Raw genomic sequence first — 17,062 nt, 5'->3', positions numbered from 1 at the left:
AGAGCACCAAACCCCTGAGTCACAGTGTCACCTAGAAATCTTTCAGGGGTGGCTACTAGCAGACTACTGTTGTTGTCAACATTTCTTGGTTGGATCCAACTCCTAGGCACTCAATTCCTTCCTTTACGTGGCAAACAGTCCTTTCTTCTACATCATCATATGGGTTATAGTTAAAGCCTTTAAATTCTGAAAAAGAATAACCATAGGGTTTGGCTTTTATAGATACATTAATATATGATATATATAAAAATAAATGTATATATATGCACACACACACATGTATATTTACTGGAAGACTGGCAGAAAGAAGGAGAAACCATGAGAGCGTTTATGGTTCACTCCCCACGTGGCTACAACAGCAAGGTGACTGGCCAGGCAGAAGCCAAGAATCTGAAACTCCGCTGGGGTCTCCCACATGTGTGGCCGTGGATATAGGCTGTTGGGCCATCTTCTGCTGCTTTCCCAGGCATGTGAACCAGAAGCTGGAACAGTGGGGCTTGAACTGCCAGTGCTAACGGACAGCTTAATCTGGTGCACCATAACACCAGCCTCAAGTTTAGCATTTTAATGAAATGTAGTTTCCAAAGTAATAAGCCAACAGTCCATTCACCTCTGACACTTAGTTTTGCTGTTTTCAGCAAATACAGAAGACATTGGAGGGTACTGGTAATGGTTAGTATGTCTTTCCTGTGTCATATTGAAACATTTGTAAAGTACTCTAGATACATTTTTCTTTCCTTAAAAGATAAATAGCACATTTCCTTAAACATAGATATGGAGTGTGACTTTTAAATCTGTTAAAATATTTTACTATTTTCATGTAAGAAAAATATTTAGTCAGAAATAATATAAATAAGTGCCTACCCTTGTGATTCAGACAATAGCATCCAACCAGAGTTCTGATGTATATTTCATTAAAAATGGAAATAATACTTTGCCAGCCTGCCCAGGGCTTTCTTAACTTTAGAATCATATGAACATATAATAAACACACATTTTCAAAGACTTTAATTTTATCTTCCTTTAAAAATTATAAAAATAGAAAACATGTATGAGAAGTAATTGCATCAAATGTATATTGTAAACTGAAATGTATCCTGAAAGGCATGTAAATGGATGATTTTTTATGAACTCAAATTTTGGAAGAACTGGCAAAACTATATAATAATTTAGAGGCTTAAATGTCTACTTAACATAGTAACATGACAGAAAAGGAAGACCTAGAAAGAACGGAAGAGGCTGTCTCTGGTAGATACTAGTTACAGATGTTATTTGTAATATTTGAAGAGATTTATTCTTACATCTCTAGTCGTCTGAGTAAATGAGACTGAAACTTCTAAAGATGTGTACACTAAATTTGAATAATGGTATGATTATGTTATTTTACATGACTGGTTTTGGAAAACGAAACATCTCAACCTCGGTTGGCAGAAGCAGTTAGGGGGAGGGATTATTAGGGGAAGCTTTGATTCACTCTCATATGACCAGCGCATAAAAAACTTATTTTCCGGCCCTGGCGCAATAGCGTAATTATTAAGGTCCCCACTTTGCACGCCTGGGATCCCATATGGGCACCAGTTCTAATCCTGGCAGTTCCACTTCCCATCCAGCTCCCTGCTAGTGACCTTGGGAAGCAGTTGAAAACGCCTCAAAGCCTTGGGACCCTGCACCCGTGTGGGAGACCGTAAGGAAGCTCCTGGCTCTTGACTTCGGATTGGCTCAGCTCCGGCCTTTGCGGCCACTTGGGGAATGAATCATCGGATGGAAGATCTTCCTCTCTATCTCTCCTCTCTGTCTCTCCTCCTCTCTGTATATCTGACTTTCCAATAAAAAGAAATAAATCTTAATAATAATAGAAAAAACATTTTCCAAGATTATAAGGCAAGCAAGTTTATACAGCTGCCTTCTGTGAGAATCAGTCCCTGAGGAACACCAGAAAACACGGCCAAGATCCTTTACAGTGCTCTTACCTTGTTTAGTTTATTTGTGTGACTTGATGCTGTTTATAAGGATGAATAAATTGTAGCTTCTGCAGCAAGCTGATTTTTGTTGGAAATGCTTTTGAAGTGACACATGAGTAAACTGTAAGCAAGCCACTCATCAATGAGAAGACTGAGGGGAGAATGAACATGGATTCAGAAAGCCTCACTTCCTCCTCTTCTCTGTTACAGAAGGCAGCATTTATAGTTGAGATTTATAGGTCCTTACTGGTTGTCATGCTGAACAGCAACCTCACATCCAACCCCTGCTGCTGTTTATATCTGTAGCAATTCAAATTTGATTTACAAGTCCCTCTGCTGCCTCTCCACATCCTCAGTTTTCATTTTTGTGGAGCCTTAGGACTGTTAGAGCTGAGCGTGATAATGTTAACACCTCCTAGCCATCTGGCATAGAAGAGGCACCTAAACAGGATCTTCAAAACAAAAAAGTCACATATGAGCAAAATCAGAATAATACAGAAACAAAAACAGGAGCTTGAATGACAGCAAAGGTGAAAACAAATCAAAGAGGCTTTTGTTTTTGTTTGTTTAGTTTATTTGAAAGGCACAGTTCTCCAGAGAGAGAGAAACACAAACAGGGAGAGCTTTTCCATCTATTGGTTCCCCGCCCCAAATTGCCAAGATGTTAAAGGTTGAACTGGGTTGAAGCCAAGGACTTGGGGCATGTCTTGCTGCTTTCTCGGGCACGTTAATAGCTGGATGGAAGCAGAGCAGCCAGAACTCCAGCTGTTGTCGAATGATGTTGGCATCGCAGGTAGTATTTTAATCTACTGCACCACACCACCTAATCCCAGACAGGTTTTAAATTAAAAGCCAGCATGGCTTTTGCTGAGAGAAAATTTGCCTTTCACTTTCTAGGGAAAAATAATTCATAGTAATTATGTCAGTCAGTAAGTTCACTGTAATTCTAAACTAAAAGCAGTTATGAGGAAACGCAAAATAAGACTGGTAACCTTATTTTTTATCTCCTTTTTATATTTTTAATGTATGTTGAACCTGCCTTGGAAGAGATACTTTGTTCATTATTTTAGATCGGAAAGCTTATTCTAGGTGTTGGTCTTTTATCTGTGTAGAAAGTCTTCTGAAGATTAATGTTAAGAATAGGCTCTCGATTTAGGGGAAAATATACTATCTGGATTATTCATACAGGAGTTTCCAATATTGACTGTTGTGTACTCAGTTAATCAGTGAAAGGATTTGTAAGTAGGATTGCTCCTTTGTCCAAGATCTGAACATTCTGAATTTAATCTATTTAGTGGCTACTGGAGATTTACAAATACAGAAGCTAAAAGTGGATTGTAGCTTTTTGTTTTTGTTTTCCCTTTTGATGATTCTTGCTTTTCTGTGTCTGGTTGAAGATGATGTGCTATAGACTCAATTGTTGGCTCTTTACACTAAAATGATTGGCTCTTGGCTTTTTCTCAGTGCTTTGCAGCGGTTGCTAATTTAAAATCCCAGAGCCCACAGGACACAGATGTTCTTGATTTTGTTATTGCTTGCTGTTGCTTCACCGTTCCTTCCCTGTCTTGCTGTCATGCTTCCTAATGCCTGAGCAGACTGCATCGTCAGAGCGCCGAGGAGAGTGGGAAGTCCAGCCCAGCCGGCAGACCAATACCTCATACCTGACGTCTCACTTGGCTGCAGACCGCCATGGGGGATCGGTGCAGGTACTTAACTGCCTTTATTGCCTTTTCCTGGCCTTCCTAGCATGGCTCATAGAGTGTTGACTTGCTTCTGAAATTTGAGTTCCTTATAATGGAAATTTGTAACAAAGGTGAGCTGTTTTCTGTAGTTAAGTGAGTATCTGCATGTGTCAGTACTGGTTTCGGTACAGGTGGACTTGGGAGTGGGTCATTTGTTGAGTTGGTTGCTTGTTGTTTACCATTGACTAAGAAATATCTATTTGGTTAACCTAGTCCTGCCTCCTTGACCCACTCATTATAAACCTTAAAAATTAAACAAATAATTTTTGGATAAAGAACTACAGGCATGGTTCATGTCACGATGGTACTAGGGTACTTTAAAAAATCCATGGCAAAATGGAATTCAAAGTTAAGTTTCAAAGTTCAGGTTTAGCCCAGCAGTTAAGGTACCTGGTCCTGCATCCCACATCAGAGAACCTAAGTTCAGTACTCGGCTCAGGCTCATGACTGCAGCTTCCTAGTGCAGACCCAGGAAGGCAGCGGTGACGGCTTATGTCATGGAGAGCGTGGCAGTCTAATGGGAGACTTGCATTGCGTTCTCAGCTGCTTACTTTGGGCCCCAGCTGTTACAGGCATTTGAAAAATGAACCAGCAAACCAGCAGATGGAAATTCTTTGTGTTTATTTCTCTCCCTCTCTGTCTGCTTCTCAAATAAATAAATCTTTAAAAATATAAAAAGATACTCATTTTGGTACAAAATGTTTTGAAACTCATGCCTAGTGTGTTTTATCTACACATTTTTTGTGAGCTTTCTGAAGACCCTTGAGATGTGCCTTTTCGTATCATGAGGTGAGATATTACTGAGTGTAAGTCAGTTGTTCCTAAGTGACACTGAAGAAGTTGGCTTATTGCTTCTTTGTTTCAGCCTGGAATAAACATGGCCTAGAAAATTATATCTGGGATATTTTCAATCTCTTTTCTCTATTTAGAATTAAGACCATCTTGTAGCTCTTAGTTTATAATATATAGCTGTTCTAGTAATCTTAATCTGAATTTCTCATGCTGTTAAGTGATACCCCAAGTTGAGGCACATGGTGAACCCAGAGCTTCCAGACATAAACTGTGACCCAGGGATAGACAGGCCCTATGTGTTGAGAAATGCCTCTTGACAGGCAGTGTTCTCATCAGGAGCAAGTCCCTGAAAGGGCTTGTGACTAACGGAAGTTTTGGAGACAGCTTTGGTCCTGTAAGTCCTGAAGAATTTAAACATTCACCTACTTTCAACCCCTCCTAAAACACATTAAAATAATTATTTTTTAAAGACATAATTCCATATCACGGTTGATAGAAATAGGAGAGAAGGCAACACCAACAGCATTGTTGGGAACTGGAAAGCAGAACAGCAGTTATATGACTTAAGAGTCCCAAAGCACTGGAGTACTGAACCGGGAAAGGGAAGTACCAAGAACTAAACGTACTTTATTTATATTGGGGATTTCCCAGTAGACTCAGGAATTTGCTACCTGTGAGTGGAGGAGCAAGAGAGGACATGAACCGAAACAAGGAGGACTAGCTGACTGGTTAGGAAGCCATGGGAGCTGACACAGCAGGCACAGCACTCTAATCCTACAAAAGAAGCTCCTGCTTTCGCAGCTCAGCTGTGGCCATAACAGTCATGTGAGGTGTGAACAGACAGGTGGAAGACCTCCTAGCTCTGTCTCTCCTTTTCTGTCTGTAAAATCTGCCTTTCAAATGGAAATAAATAAATAATTATAGACATAGATACAAATCTTTTAAAAAAGAAAAGTCTAGGTAGGCCCTTGGATCTTTTTATTTCCCCAGCAGAGATGAAAGGTTTCTTCTCAGGAGAACATAAAATAGGGAGTGTGTGGAATAGAGTGTACAAAGTACCATTAGGGGCAGGTGCAGTTCTCAGAAAAGGAGGGGTAAGTGAGCGTGTACACACTGCTTGTCAACCTGCTCTCCCAGGTAATGCTACAGAGTCCTGATACAGCCAGTTCTTTTGCCTACCTGGTGAGAGATGGAAGGAGAGCTTGCCAAGGGTTTGGGAAGTCTGACCAACCTGGAAGAAAACATCTAAGGTTACTGAGAAAAGGATTTCATCAATGAAATGGCCCAGCCAGATCACCCTATGATGCTGTCCATGGCTGACAAGTTCCCATTGAACTGTGCAGTCCCATACTTTTAAATGCAAGCTATTTCTGGATTATCTTCAATCTCTTTGCTCTCTTTAGAATTAAGACCATCTTGTATCTCTTAGTTTGTGATATGTAGCAGTTCTACTAATGTTACTCTAAATATTTCTCATAGTATTAAGTGATACCCCCAAGTTGAGGCACACAGACTTCTGAGGAAAGCCTTTAATAGGAAAGAAAGTAAAGTACATAAGTAAACTGTGTTTTTAAAGTAGTAGTTTAAAAAGCAATTGGAGCTGTACCCCGCACAATGCCTCAACAGGCTAATCCCCTGCCTGTCAGCGCAAGGATTCTGTATGAGTGCTGCTTCCTGCCCCAGCTGCTCCACTTTCCATCCAGCTCCCTGCTAATGGCCTGGAAAGGCAGCAAAAAATAGCCTAAAGCCTTGAAAAAGACCCAGAAGAAGCTTCTGGCTTCTGGTTTCAGATTGGCTTTGTTCCAGCTGTTCTAACCATTTGGGAATGAACCAGTAGATGAAAAATCTTTTTTTAAAACATGTTTAAAACAAGAAGATTTATTTTTTTATTGGAATGGCAAATTTACAGAGAGAAAGATCTTCCATCCACTGATTCACTCCCCAAGTGGCCACAACGGCCAGTGCTATGCCAATCCAAAGCCAGAAGCCAGGAGCTTCTTCTGGGTCTCCCACGTGGGTGCTGGATCCCAAGGCTTTGGGTCACACTCAGCTGCTTTCCCAGGCCACAAGCAGGGAGCTGGATGGGAAGTGGAGCAGCCAGGATTAGAACCGGCGAACATATGGGATCCCAGCAAGGTGAGGAGTTTAGCAAAGGCTACCACACTGTGCCCAAAAATAAGTAATCTTTAAAAATAAATAAAAACATTGAGTGTTGGCATTGTGGTGGGACAGGTGTAACTGCTACTGACATCGGCAGCATCGCATATGGGATGCTATTTTGGGCTCCAGTTAGTTTCACTTCTAATATTTGCACTCCTTCTGCCCCCATGACAGACGGCATGGAGCTCCTGGTTCCTGGCTTCAGCCTGGCTCAAAGAGCAGCCATATGGAAAGTGAAATGGTGAATGGGAGATAGCTCTCTGTTCTCCCCTTCTTTCTGTGATTCCCACTTTGAAATAAGTAAAAAAGTATGTACTTTTAAAATGTGAACATTCAGGGCCTGGCATAGTAACCTAGCAGCTAACGTCCTTGCCTTGCACACTCCAGGATCCCATATGGGCACTGGTTCCCATCCAGTTCCCTGCTTGTGCCCTGGGAAAGCAGTCGAGGACAGCCCAAAGCCTTGGGACCGTGCACTCACAAGGGAGACCCTGAAGAGTCTCTGGGATCCTGGTTTCAGATCGGCACAGCTCCAGCCATTGTGGTCACTTGGGGAGTGAATCATCGGACAGAAGATCTTCCTCTCTGTATATCTGACTTTACCATAAATATAAATTTAAAAACCTTTTAAAAATACATTAATTTATCTGAAAGGTAGAGATACAGGGAGGAAGAAACAGAAAAAGAAGTGTTATATCCACCGGTCACTCTGCAAATGCTGGTGGCAGTGCTGGGCTAGGCCAAAGCCTGGAGCCACGAACTGCATCCAGGTTTCCCACATGGATGACAAGGGCCCAAGCACCTGGACCATCCTTCCTCTGCCTTCCCAGGTGGGTTACCAAGGAGCTTAACTGGAGTAGAGCTGCCTAGCAGCACAGGTGGTCGCTTAACTTGCTGCACCACAACTCCAGCCCTGGAATTTTTTTTTTTTTTTTTGAGATTTACTTTATTTGGACCTAATACAATAACCGAATGAAGAAATTCTTGCCTTGCAACTGCTGGGATCCCATTTGGACACAAATTCATATTCTAGCTGCTCTACTTCACTTCCATGTCCCTGCTGGTGGCCTGGGAAAGCAGTAAAGGATAGCCCAAAATCTTAGGACCCTGCACCCACATGGGAGACCTGGAAGAAGCTTTAGGCTCCTGGCTTCAGATTGGCTCAGCTCTGGCCGTTGCAGCCACTTGGTAGTGAACCAGCAGACAGAAAATCTTTCTGTACCTTCTCCTCTCTGTAAATCTGCCTTTCCAATAAAAACAAAATAAACCTTTAAAAAAATTTTTACTTGGGCCCTGCGCCATTCCTAGCAGCTAAAGTCCTCACTTTGAACATGCAATGATCCCATATGGGTGCTGGTTTGTGTTCCAGCATCCCTGTTTCCCATCCAGCTCCCTGCTTGTGGCCTGGGAAAGCAGTCGAGGACAGCCCAAAGCCTTGGGACCCTGCACCCACGTGGGAGACCTGGAAGGGGCTCCTGGCTTTGGATTGACACAGTACTGGCTGTTGCGATCTCTTGGGGAGTGAATCGTCAGATGAAAGATATTTCTCCCTGCCTCTCCTTCTCTCTCTCTCTCTCTCTCTCTCTCTCTCTCTCTCTCTCTCTATATATATATATATATCTGACTTTGCAATAAAAATAAATAGATCTTTTTTTGTTTGGTTGTTTTTTTTTTATATTTTGACAATCTTTACATAGTTAATTGGCGTAAAAAGATTCAAGGGCTATAGGAAAGTGGGTAAGACTATTACTTCCATATTGTTTGAATAAATCTTTAAAAATATTTTTCACTTCATGTATGAAAGGCAGCATTGCAGAGAGAGCCACTGGTTTACTTCCCAAATGGCCACAACAACTGGGGCTGGGCCAGGCCAAATTACGAGCTGCAGACGAGAACTATGTCTGCTTTCCCCGGTGCATTAGCAGGGAGCTGGATCAGAAATGGAACAGTTGAGACCATCTGGCAACAGGCGGCAGATTAACTCCTTGTGCCACAATGCCAGCCTCATGTGGAATTTTTTTTTTACCATCCATAACGTAAATAGTAAGAATTGATCTGCTCAAAGTTACAGTATAATATAATGGAAGAATGGACATGTTGTGCTTCAGGTTAAGCCACATTTAAATATCAATATCTCTTTATATTTGTAGTTATTTTTACATTTTCCAATCTCTTTTGTTTGTATCACTGTATTTAACTGCTGTAGTAATGATGAAGTAGGTAGAACCATCAGTCATTGGCCCTGTCTTAAGGAATTGGAAAATAGGGTTCCAAAAGAGTATTGGAGGTAGAGCTAGACCTCGAGTCCTTCTGTCACTTAGTCTGGTGTTTGTCCCACTCTACATCTGGGCAGCAGTTCAGAGATTAAGACACTTTACCTGCTACTTGAAACAGCAGAGCATATGCTGCAAAGGTCTGCATTCATAGCCATTTGTCCCCAAGCATGTTTTGATGGGTTGGTTATTTTAAGCTTTATTTACTTATTTGGTTTTTTTAAATATTTATTTATTATTTTGATTGGAAAGGTGAATATACAGAGAGGAGAGACAGAGAGGAAAATCTTTCATCGGATGATTCACTCCCCAAGTGGCCACTACGGCTGGAGCTGAGCCAATCCTAAGCCAGAAGCCTCTTCAGGATCTCATGTGGGTGCAGGGTCCCAAGGCTTTGGGCTGTCCTTGACTGCTTTCCCAGGTCACAGGCAGGGAGCTGGATGGGAAGCGGGGCCTCTGGGATTGGAACCGGCCACCATGTGGGATTCTGGCATGTTCAAGGCAAGGACCTTAACCACCACGCTATCACGCCGGGCCCTATTTACTTTTTTGAAAGGCAGAGTTAAAGAGAGGTGTAAGACAGAGATCATCCATCCACTGTTTTACTTCCCAAATGGCCGTAGTGGCTGGAGCTGAGCTAGTCTGAAAGCAAGAGCTGGATGCTTCTTACAGGTCCTTCATGTGTGGCAGGACCCAAGCAATTAATGGGGAACTGTATCAGAAATGGAACAGCCAGGATTGAAACCAACACCCATAGGGGATGTTGGAAGTACAAATGGCAGCTTTACCCAGTACACCATTGTGTGTTCCCCTTCCTCCCCCTCCCTCCCCCACCTCCAGCTTGTTTCAACTGCAGTCCTGTTTGAACAATTAGTGTAAGGTTCCCATTGATACCTTTCTAATGTATAGAATGTGATGTGCCTCATTTTTCTTAAATTGTCCATAGCAAATCCTTGTTTGGCAACTAGCAATTCACAGAGGGGAGAAATAAGAAACTATGAGACATGTGAAATACTAAGAGCAGGCGTTAAGACCAGGAGTCCAGAGTGAGAATTCTTACTGATGTTTTATTCATATTAAAAAATATATCAATTAAAAAATTTTTTGGACACAGCACCATAGCCTAGCGGCTAATGTCCTTGGCTGCACGTGTAGGGATTCCATATGAGCGCCAGTTCTAATCCTGGCAGTCACGTTTCCCATCCAGCTCCCTGCTTGTGACCTGGGAAAGCAGTCAAGGACAGCCCAAAGCTTTGGGACCCTCCACCCACGTGGGAGACCCAGAGGAAATTCCAGGCTTTGGATCAGTGCAGCACCAGCCGTTGTGCTCATTTGGGGAGTGAATCATCGGACGGAGGATCTTCCTCTCTGTCTCTCCTCCTCTGACTTTCCAATGAATAAATACATCTTTTTTTTAAAAAAAAAAAAGTGTTCTTTTCTATTTATTTGAAAGTTAGAGAAAAAAGGATGGGGAAGGGAGAGACTTTCCATCTGCTGATTCACTCCCCAAATGGCCAAAACAGCCTGGGGTGGCCCAGGAGCTTCATTTGGTGCTTCCACACGGCTGGTCCAAGCACTCAAGCCATCCTCCACTGATTTCCCAAGGACATTTGTAGGGAGCTGGATTGGAATTGGAACATTCAGGACTCAAACTGCTGCCCGTGTAGGGTACTGGCTCTGACCTATGCGCCACATCACCAGCACCAAGACGTTTTCTTTACCATATTGGCCAGTTTTGAGGTCATTAAGTAACATGATTCCTGCTGTGACCCTTGTGCTCCAAGAATAAGCTAAAAATGTACTCATCTGCAGCCAGCATATGTCTGTACAAAGCAAATGTATGACTGAAGAAATAAGCAGGCTATTATTAGAATTAGAAGCTGTGACTCTTTCGTATGAAACATCGAATGTTTTGCTATTGCTGGTTTTCTCCCAACTTTTCACTTTGAAATTTTCAAATCTAAAGAAAAGTTAAAAGAAAATCAAACCTCTGTATATCCATAACCCAGAATAACAAATAAGATTTAAAATTTTTGCCACATTTGCTTTAATTTTCCTCTGCGTGCACCAATATGAGAGAATGGGGAGGCTGTGTGTGTATAGTGTGTCCTTATTTGACAATTACAGTTTATCCCCAGATCATTGCAGGTTATCACAGAATACTTAAGTTTATGTCTCCAGAGAACAAGGACACACTCATGTGACCAGTGATACCATTGTCATATCAGAGAAAATCAATATTCCTCAATGCCACGTTTATCCAAATTCCAATTGTTCCTAAAACTAATTTTATAGGTCCAAGATCTAATCATAGTTCATATATTTTGTTGGTTGGTATTAGCTTTTCAGTCTAATAGTGTCTTTTAATCACTTTTAATCTTTAACAAGTCATCCCGTGTTTTTAAAAAAAAAAATTAAGCTTCAGATGAAATTTCTGGGAGTGGGAATAAAGGAATGCTGTGTCGTATAATCAGGGGAAAGTAGTCAGATTGCCCACTGTTCAAGAGACAGTAAAGTTTATCAGTTAGTAGAGGTTTAGGTCTCCCTCGTGCAAATCCAAATTACCAGGAAAACTTTTTTACTAATTGTGCATATTGTAATTTTTAAAAATCATGTGTTATTAATAATGATTTTAGATTTGAAAATTATAATCGATATAGATTAATAGTAATTTTCACCTGATCTTTTCCAAAGGCAACTTATTCTTTCTTCTTCTTCTTCTGTGATTATTCAGCACGTTTTCACAGATTAACTGTTGGTAAGGGTAGAGGCAGATTACAGTAAATACTTACAGAAGAAGAATAACCATAGGGAAGCATTTATGAGCCATCCCTGTGTATCGTGGCAGTAGGCCAAGCACTGTCTGGCTAACTTCACAATAACTGCAATGGATAAGCCACATTGTTTTCCCTTCTTAGAAAGTTCAGGCAAGATCTTGCTCATAGACACACGGCAAGTAAGTGGTGAAGCTGTGATGAAGTTTCTTATTTGCTGTGCTGAGCTTGCCCATGATTGTTTTCCAGGTACTATACAGCCCCTGTCACACGTTTTCTTGTATAGTTCTTACATCCTGTAAGAATCGGTCTCAAATAGATGAAGTTACTTAATCAAGGGCATATGATATCTGAACCATTTATCCTATTTTGTGGTTCTCTCCCATGTTTCAGCCAAGATCTTTAACAGCAGAGTGGTTTGTCCAGCGGGGTCCCTTTTCCCACTCCCCAGCACCCACATAAACAGGAATCATGTGCTGGAAATGCAACCAAGTGGCAGAAGCAGCTGCACAGCAAGAGAAGCCTGATCGGGTCCACATTAACCAGATGACAGGAGTGAGAGCCTTCACTTACAGTTCGGGGACCATCAGTGAGAAGTGGGATGACAGTGAACCTGAAATAAAGGTCGTTGAAATGAGACTGCCTTTCCAGGGGGAAGTGTTTCCTTACAGTCTTCATCCTCAAGAGAGAGGATGTGACAGTCTTGTTTATTGACTTCAAACCAGTGATCAAAGCCATGAAGAAGTTTTTGAAGGAAAGTGTTATTGCTTATAATTTCTGGTGCCTACTTTTGGTTTCTTTTGTAGAATTTTTGTTTTCCATTTTATTTGAAAGGCATGCATAGATCTTCCATTCAGTGGTTCATCTCCTAAAACTTGCAGCAGCCAGGGCTGGGTAAGGCCAAAGCCAGGAAGGCAGAACTCAGTCTGGGTTGCCCAGGCTGGTGGCAGGGATCCACATACTTGCCATCATCTGCTGCCTCCCAGGGTACACATTAGTAGGAAGCTGGATTAGAACCAGAGTGGCCAGTACTCAGACCAGGCACTCCAGTGTGGAATGCAGGCATCCTAAGTAGTCATTTAGCCACAACACCAAATGTTTGCCCCCTAGAGTTATTTTTTATAAACGCCAGCTATTTAATCATAGCTCTTAACCTTCTTAAATATAACTGAGACCAGTACAATTTACCCATCCTGTTGAAAGGATCAAAGCAATTTTACCTTAAAAGTCTGATATGCAGTTACTTTAATAAACTGTTATGTGCAGTTTTGCAATATGAAATAATGTGTATGTTTAGCACATATTTTTCTCATGGAAGTCCACAGACCCTAAGTCATTCCTCAGTAATTTTATCTATAAAAACAGAGTAATGTGATTGATTTATAAATGGCTAGGTGAAGATTAAGTTACGCATGGAGGTAGAGTAGGCACTTGGTGTGGAAGTTATTAGCATAATATAATGACAGAGAATTTTGTGTCCTTGCATGATATGGGTCTGAGTACCTTCGCTAAACCAGGACAGTTGGCCCTTAGCCCAGGAAAACAAGCATTCCAGCTACGGCCTGGCTGGTGCCCAAGCTTAAGCCCACATCTCCCAAAATGACTCTCAGGTCCTTGCAGGAGACTCATATTGCCATTGTGCCTGTCACATTCTGTCCTTCTGTTTCAGGTGGTTAGTTCAACCAATGGAGAGCTGAATGTCGATGACCCCACAGGAGCCCACTCCAACGCGCCAATCACAGCTCATGCCGAGGTGGAGGTAGTGGAAGAAGCTAAGTACGTTCATCTTTCAAAGGGGCTCTTGTGTCATGCGATGAATATCTTTTCTGTCTCTCCCTCTATGTGTGCTGCTCATTTTGGACTGAATTCCTCCCGCTTGTGTCCACAGCTTCCTTCCTTTGACCATTTTGGTTTTTGCATGGTACCCTTAAGGCTGCTGCTGCTCTTCTTTAGCCATGATTTTCTGGGAAGAGTTGCGTTTTCCTAGTCCACATGGGGCAAAAGACATGATCCAAAACAATCATGTTACAAGGGCTGCAACATACATGAGTCTTTTGGGGGCCCTGGAGCTTCTTACTCGCTACAGAATGATGAATATCTGGTTTTAAACCACAGGGCATGCTGAGTAACGATAGAGTACTGGTTGTTAGCTAACAACTAAAAGGGTACAATGCTGGAACAAGGGTTTCAGAGCCGTTTTACCCTCTTCCAAGCGGTTGTAGACTCAGACTTAATAAGTCAGGCAAGAAAACCAGTATGCACCTGTTAAGAAAGCCTTGGGAAGGCAAGGAAGTCACACTGATCCCAAGAGTGAGGAGGCTCCTCAAGCCCTTGTGTGCTTCTCTTGCATGTGTGTGTCTTGCCCCACCCACACCATCAGCCTCTGGAGCTTTCTGCATGGTCTGTGTTTAAACTCTTAGAATCTGGGGTGGAAGGTGAAATAACTTCCGATTCTGCAAAAGCAGCATTTCTACCACTTCTTTATCCTCCATCCCAAAATCAGTACCAAGAAGACATCAGGTAGGGGGAGAGAGCTACACCCTGAGTCTGTAACTGCTTTCAGCCATGATACAGATGACCTTTCTTGCCAAGTTCATTCACAGTATCTTTTCCTCTGAAGCAGGCAACATATTCCTAGTGATCTCATGCATGAAATGGTAGTCTGAGGTGTAGTCACCTTAAAGTATCAATCAATGGGAGACCTACCAAGACCTGTATTCTTCTTACTTTTAGGTGCATCTTGCAAAGTTGTCTCATTGCCCACTCCCCACTCTCCTGTCCATCTGTATTTGATGAGCTCATCTTGCCCTTTCCTTCAAAAACTAGAGCTTGAAGATTTCTATCCAGTGGATAAAAAGCAGCTGGAGGTGACTTGGAATCACTCGTGTCTAGCCTCCACTAAGTGTGGGCAAATTCAGATTCTCTTCTCTCAGCTTCTTGAAGGCAGGGAGGAGCCATACAGGGTGGAGGGATGGAGAGAAAGGTACTCTTCCATTCTCAGGGGCTTTGGAGACTTCACAACTTTTTTGTTTCCCTGACAAAACTGCATTCCCCTAAATAGAATGCATGCTGTTCTCACCCTCAAGCTTTCAACCTTGACTGCACATTAGAGTTACCTGGGATGTTAGAAAACCTATCTGCCTGCACCTAGCCCTAGAAATTCTTATTTAATTTGTGGAGGTTGTGGTCTGAGCCTCAGGAATTGTGGAAGCTTGGGTAATTATAAAATACAGCCACAACTCAGAACTGCTGCACTAGATGTGGTCTTATCTAAACATCTTCTTTGCTTAAAAGATGGCCCATATCCTTTCCCACCCTCTGTGGCTGTTACTTTGAAGGCTAAAGTTTAGCTCTGATTTTAATAGTTGTGTTTTTAATAGTAAGATTGCATGGGCATCAGTCTCACAATATGCCCTGTACAGATCTATTTATTTTTTTAACCCATTCCTCCTCTTTTTGTCTTGGTAAATGTGTACACTAATTGTGTATGTGAGTGTGGTGTTTGTGTCCTTTGTGTCAGATGGGGATGGGAGTATCCATGGAAAGATTTTAGTTAGGTGTATTTTGTTCTGGTACTATCTAAACTCTGGAATGTAAAGAGTTTGAAGTCTTCCCATGTAGCACAGAGGAACACTATGCCTCTTTACCATCAGCTCCAGGTATGGACCCTCTCACAGTGGTGGACACTAGTAGGAGCAGCTGTATTTGACCAAATCTCATCCCAGAGCCCACAGCCATGGGCGTTTTGTGGGTATTTTCTCTCACAATTGATGGATTACCAGTACATTTTGCACAAGGAAATATCGGGACCCAGCCTCGTGTTTTCTTCTTGACTTTTGCGTGTATGGGAACAGGTTCAGGGTAATCATGTGTCCGCTTGCCGGATCATTTCCATGGAAAGAAGCCGCAGCTAGAGAAACAGGAAATAACCTAAGCAACACCCCATTATGCACTACCCTGTTTGTGGGTTTGTGGAAATGGCAGGATATGTTGGATCTCAAATCAGGTCCTGCAGAAACATGTGAAAACTTCAGTTCCAATCTTTGATTGTAGGGTCCTCACACAACTTGTTTTGAATGGCGATGGGAAGAAATCACAGGGTCTTGGTTTTCATTCTCTGTGCAGAATTAACTAACTTCCTTTTTCTCTACCTGCAGGACACATGTCCTTGTTTAACTATGCTTGGAAGTGTGTTGAGAGCAGGAGGTTCTTGTTTGATTTTTGTTAATTCATGCAGGATGTTTTATTATCCAGAGTTTAGCTGTTGCTTAACAGACATGGACCTTGTTTCTCCTGAGAGTTAACTTGAGTAGGCAGTTAAACCTTAACCACAGCAGTGACCCACTCCCCTGATTCATCTAATAAGATGCAAAGGGTTTAAACCTTTCTCCTTCTCTAGAGGAAGATCTGTTGGCTAGCTTCCTTGACCAGGCATATTGGACTTGGAGAAAGGCAAGGGGTTTCTTTATCCCTCAGAGTGGTTGGAAGGTCAGGTTACTGCTGCCGGATAAGACTTTGTGTGGGCGCAAAGAATGGCTCAGCCATGATGCCTACTGATTTTTGAGAGGCAGCGTCATTTGTTCCTTCCTTTATTGCTTTCCTGGAAACTCCTCAGGAGGCGCTCCCTGGGACTCTCCCGACTCTGTTTTGCTCTACTCCTGAGTTCCAACTTGCACCTTGATGCTTCGGTCAGTCCTTCCCCTCCACACTGTGGAACCCAAAGACCTGCACCTCCCTCTTCACCTCCCTTGGCAGAAGAAGAAACTAAACACAGACACATCCTGCATGTTTGCATGGCACACAGGGAGTCGCTTCCATCTCACCTCTGTGGACTAATATCTCTCTCTTTCTCTTCCTTCCTTTCTGTGTTTTTCTCTTTACACACTCTGTAGCTGCCTGAAAATGCTCAACCTGTGGTGAGTCCCTCTCTCCAGTCCACATGCCAGGGGAGCCGACCAGACTAGGCTGGGATTGGCAAAGCCAAACAAAAATGTCTTAGCTACATTGAATGGCTTCCATATAGGTTCTTATGCCATAGTTACCCAAATGGAAGAACTAGATCCACAAGGTGGGGACGGGGCTGACCTGTACCTATGAATTAATCTATCCCTTCTCTCCTTTCAATTTCATTTGAATTCATCTCATCGCTGCCTCCTGCCAAAACAATATTCCACAACATGCAAAATTTTCTCCCAAATCATTGTGACCAGATGTTGTCAGAGGGTTAGAGGCAGGGCGAAAAAGTCAGGGTTAGTGTGTCAGTTGTTTTCTCACAGCCGTGAGTGTGGTATGGTTACCAGATAAGCTCCCATTCTGCAATGTGGTCTCTGAGCTGGGAACTGGCTGCTGTGGGAAAATCT

The 17,062-nt window shown here is 42.4% G+C and overlaps 1 protein-coding gene across 4 annotated transcripts in view; it reads left to right on the top strand.

The window, feature by feature from the left end:
* Nucleotides 1-17,062, top strand: part of CSNK1G1 (casein kinase 1 gamma 1) — a 136,556-nt gene that overhangs the window by 109,164 nt on the left and 10,330 nt on the right. The window contains exons 12-15 of one of the 4 annotated variants that reach the window (XM_040969422.1): nucleotides 896-904; nucleotides 3,572-3,667; nucleotides 13,372-13,478; nucleotides 16,595-16,618. In XM_040969422.1, coding sequence (XP_040825356.1) covers nucleotides 896-904; nucleotides 3,572-3,667; nucleotides 13,372-13,478; nucleotides 16,595-16,618 — 236 coding nt within the window. Of the gene's footprint in view, nucleotides 1-895; nucleotides 905-3,556; nucleotides 3,668-13,371; nucleotides 14,382-16,594; nucleotides 16,619-17,062 lie in introns of those variants that run through there. The other 3 variants (XM_040969421.1, XM_040969420.1, XM_040969423.1) reach the window with 3 other exon arrangements.

Source organism: Ochotona curzoniae, unplaced genomic scaffold, assembly GCF_017591425.1.
Source record: "Ochotona curzoniae isolate NIBS_2020 unplaced genomic scaffold, NIBS_Ocur_1.0 scaffold_4701, whole genome shotgun sequence".
Classification (NCBI taxonomy): domain Eukaryota; kingdom Metazoa; phylum Chordata; class Mammalia; order Lagomorpha; family Ochotonidae; genus Ochotona; species Ochotona curzoniae.
The sequence above is the reverse complement of the archived record's forward strand: the minus strand, read 5'-3'. Positions and strand labels throughout refer to the sequence as shown.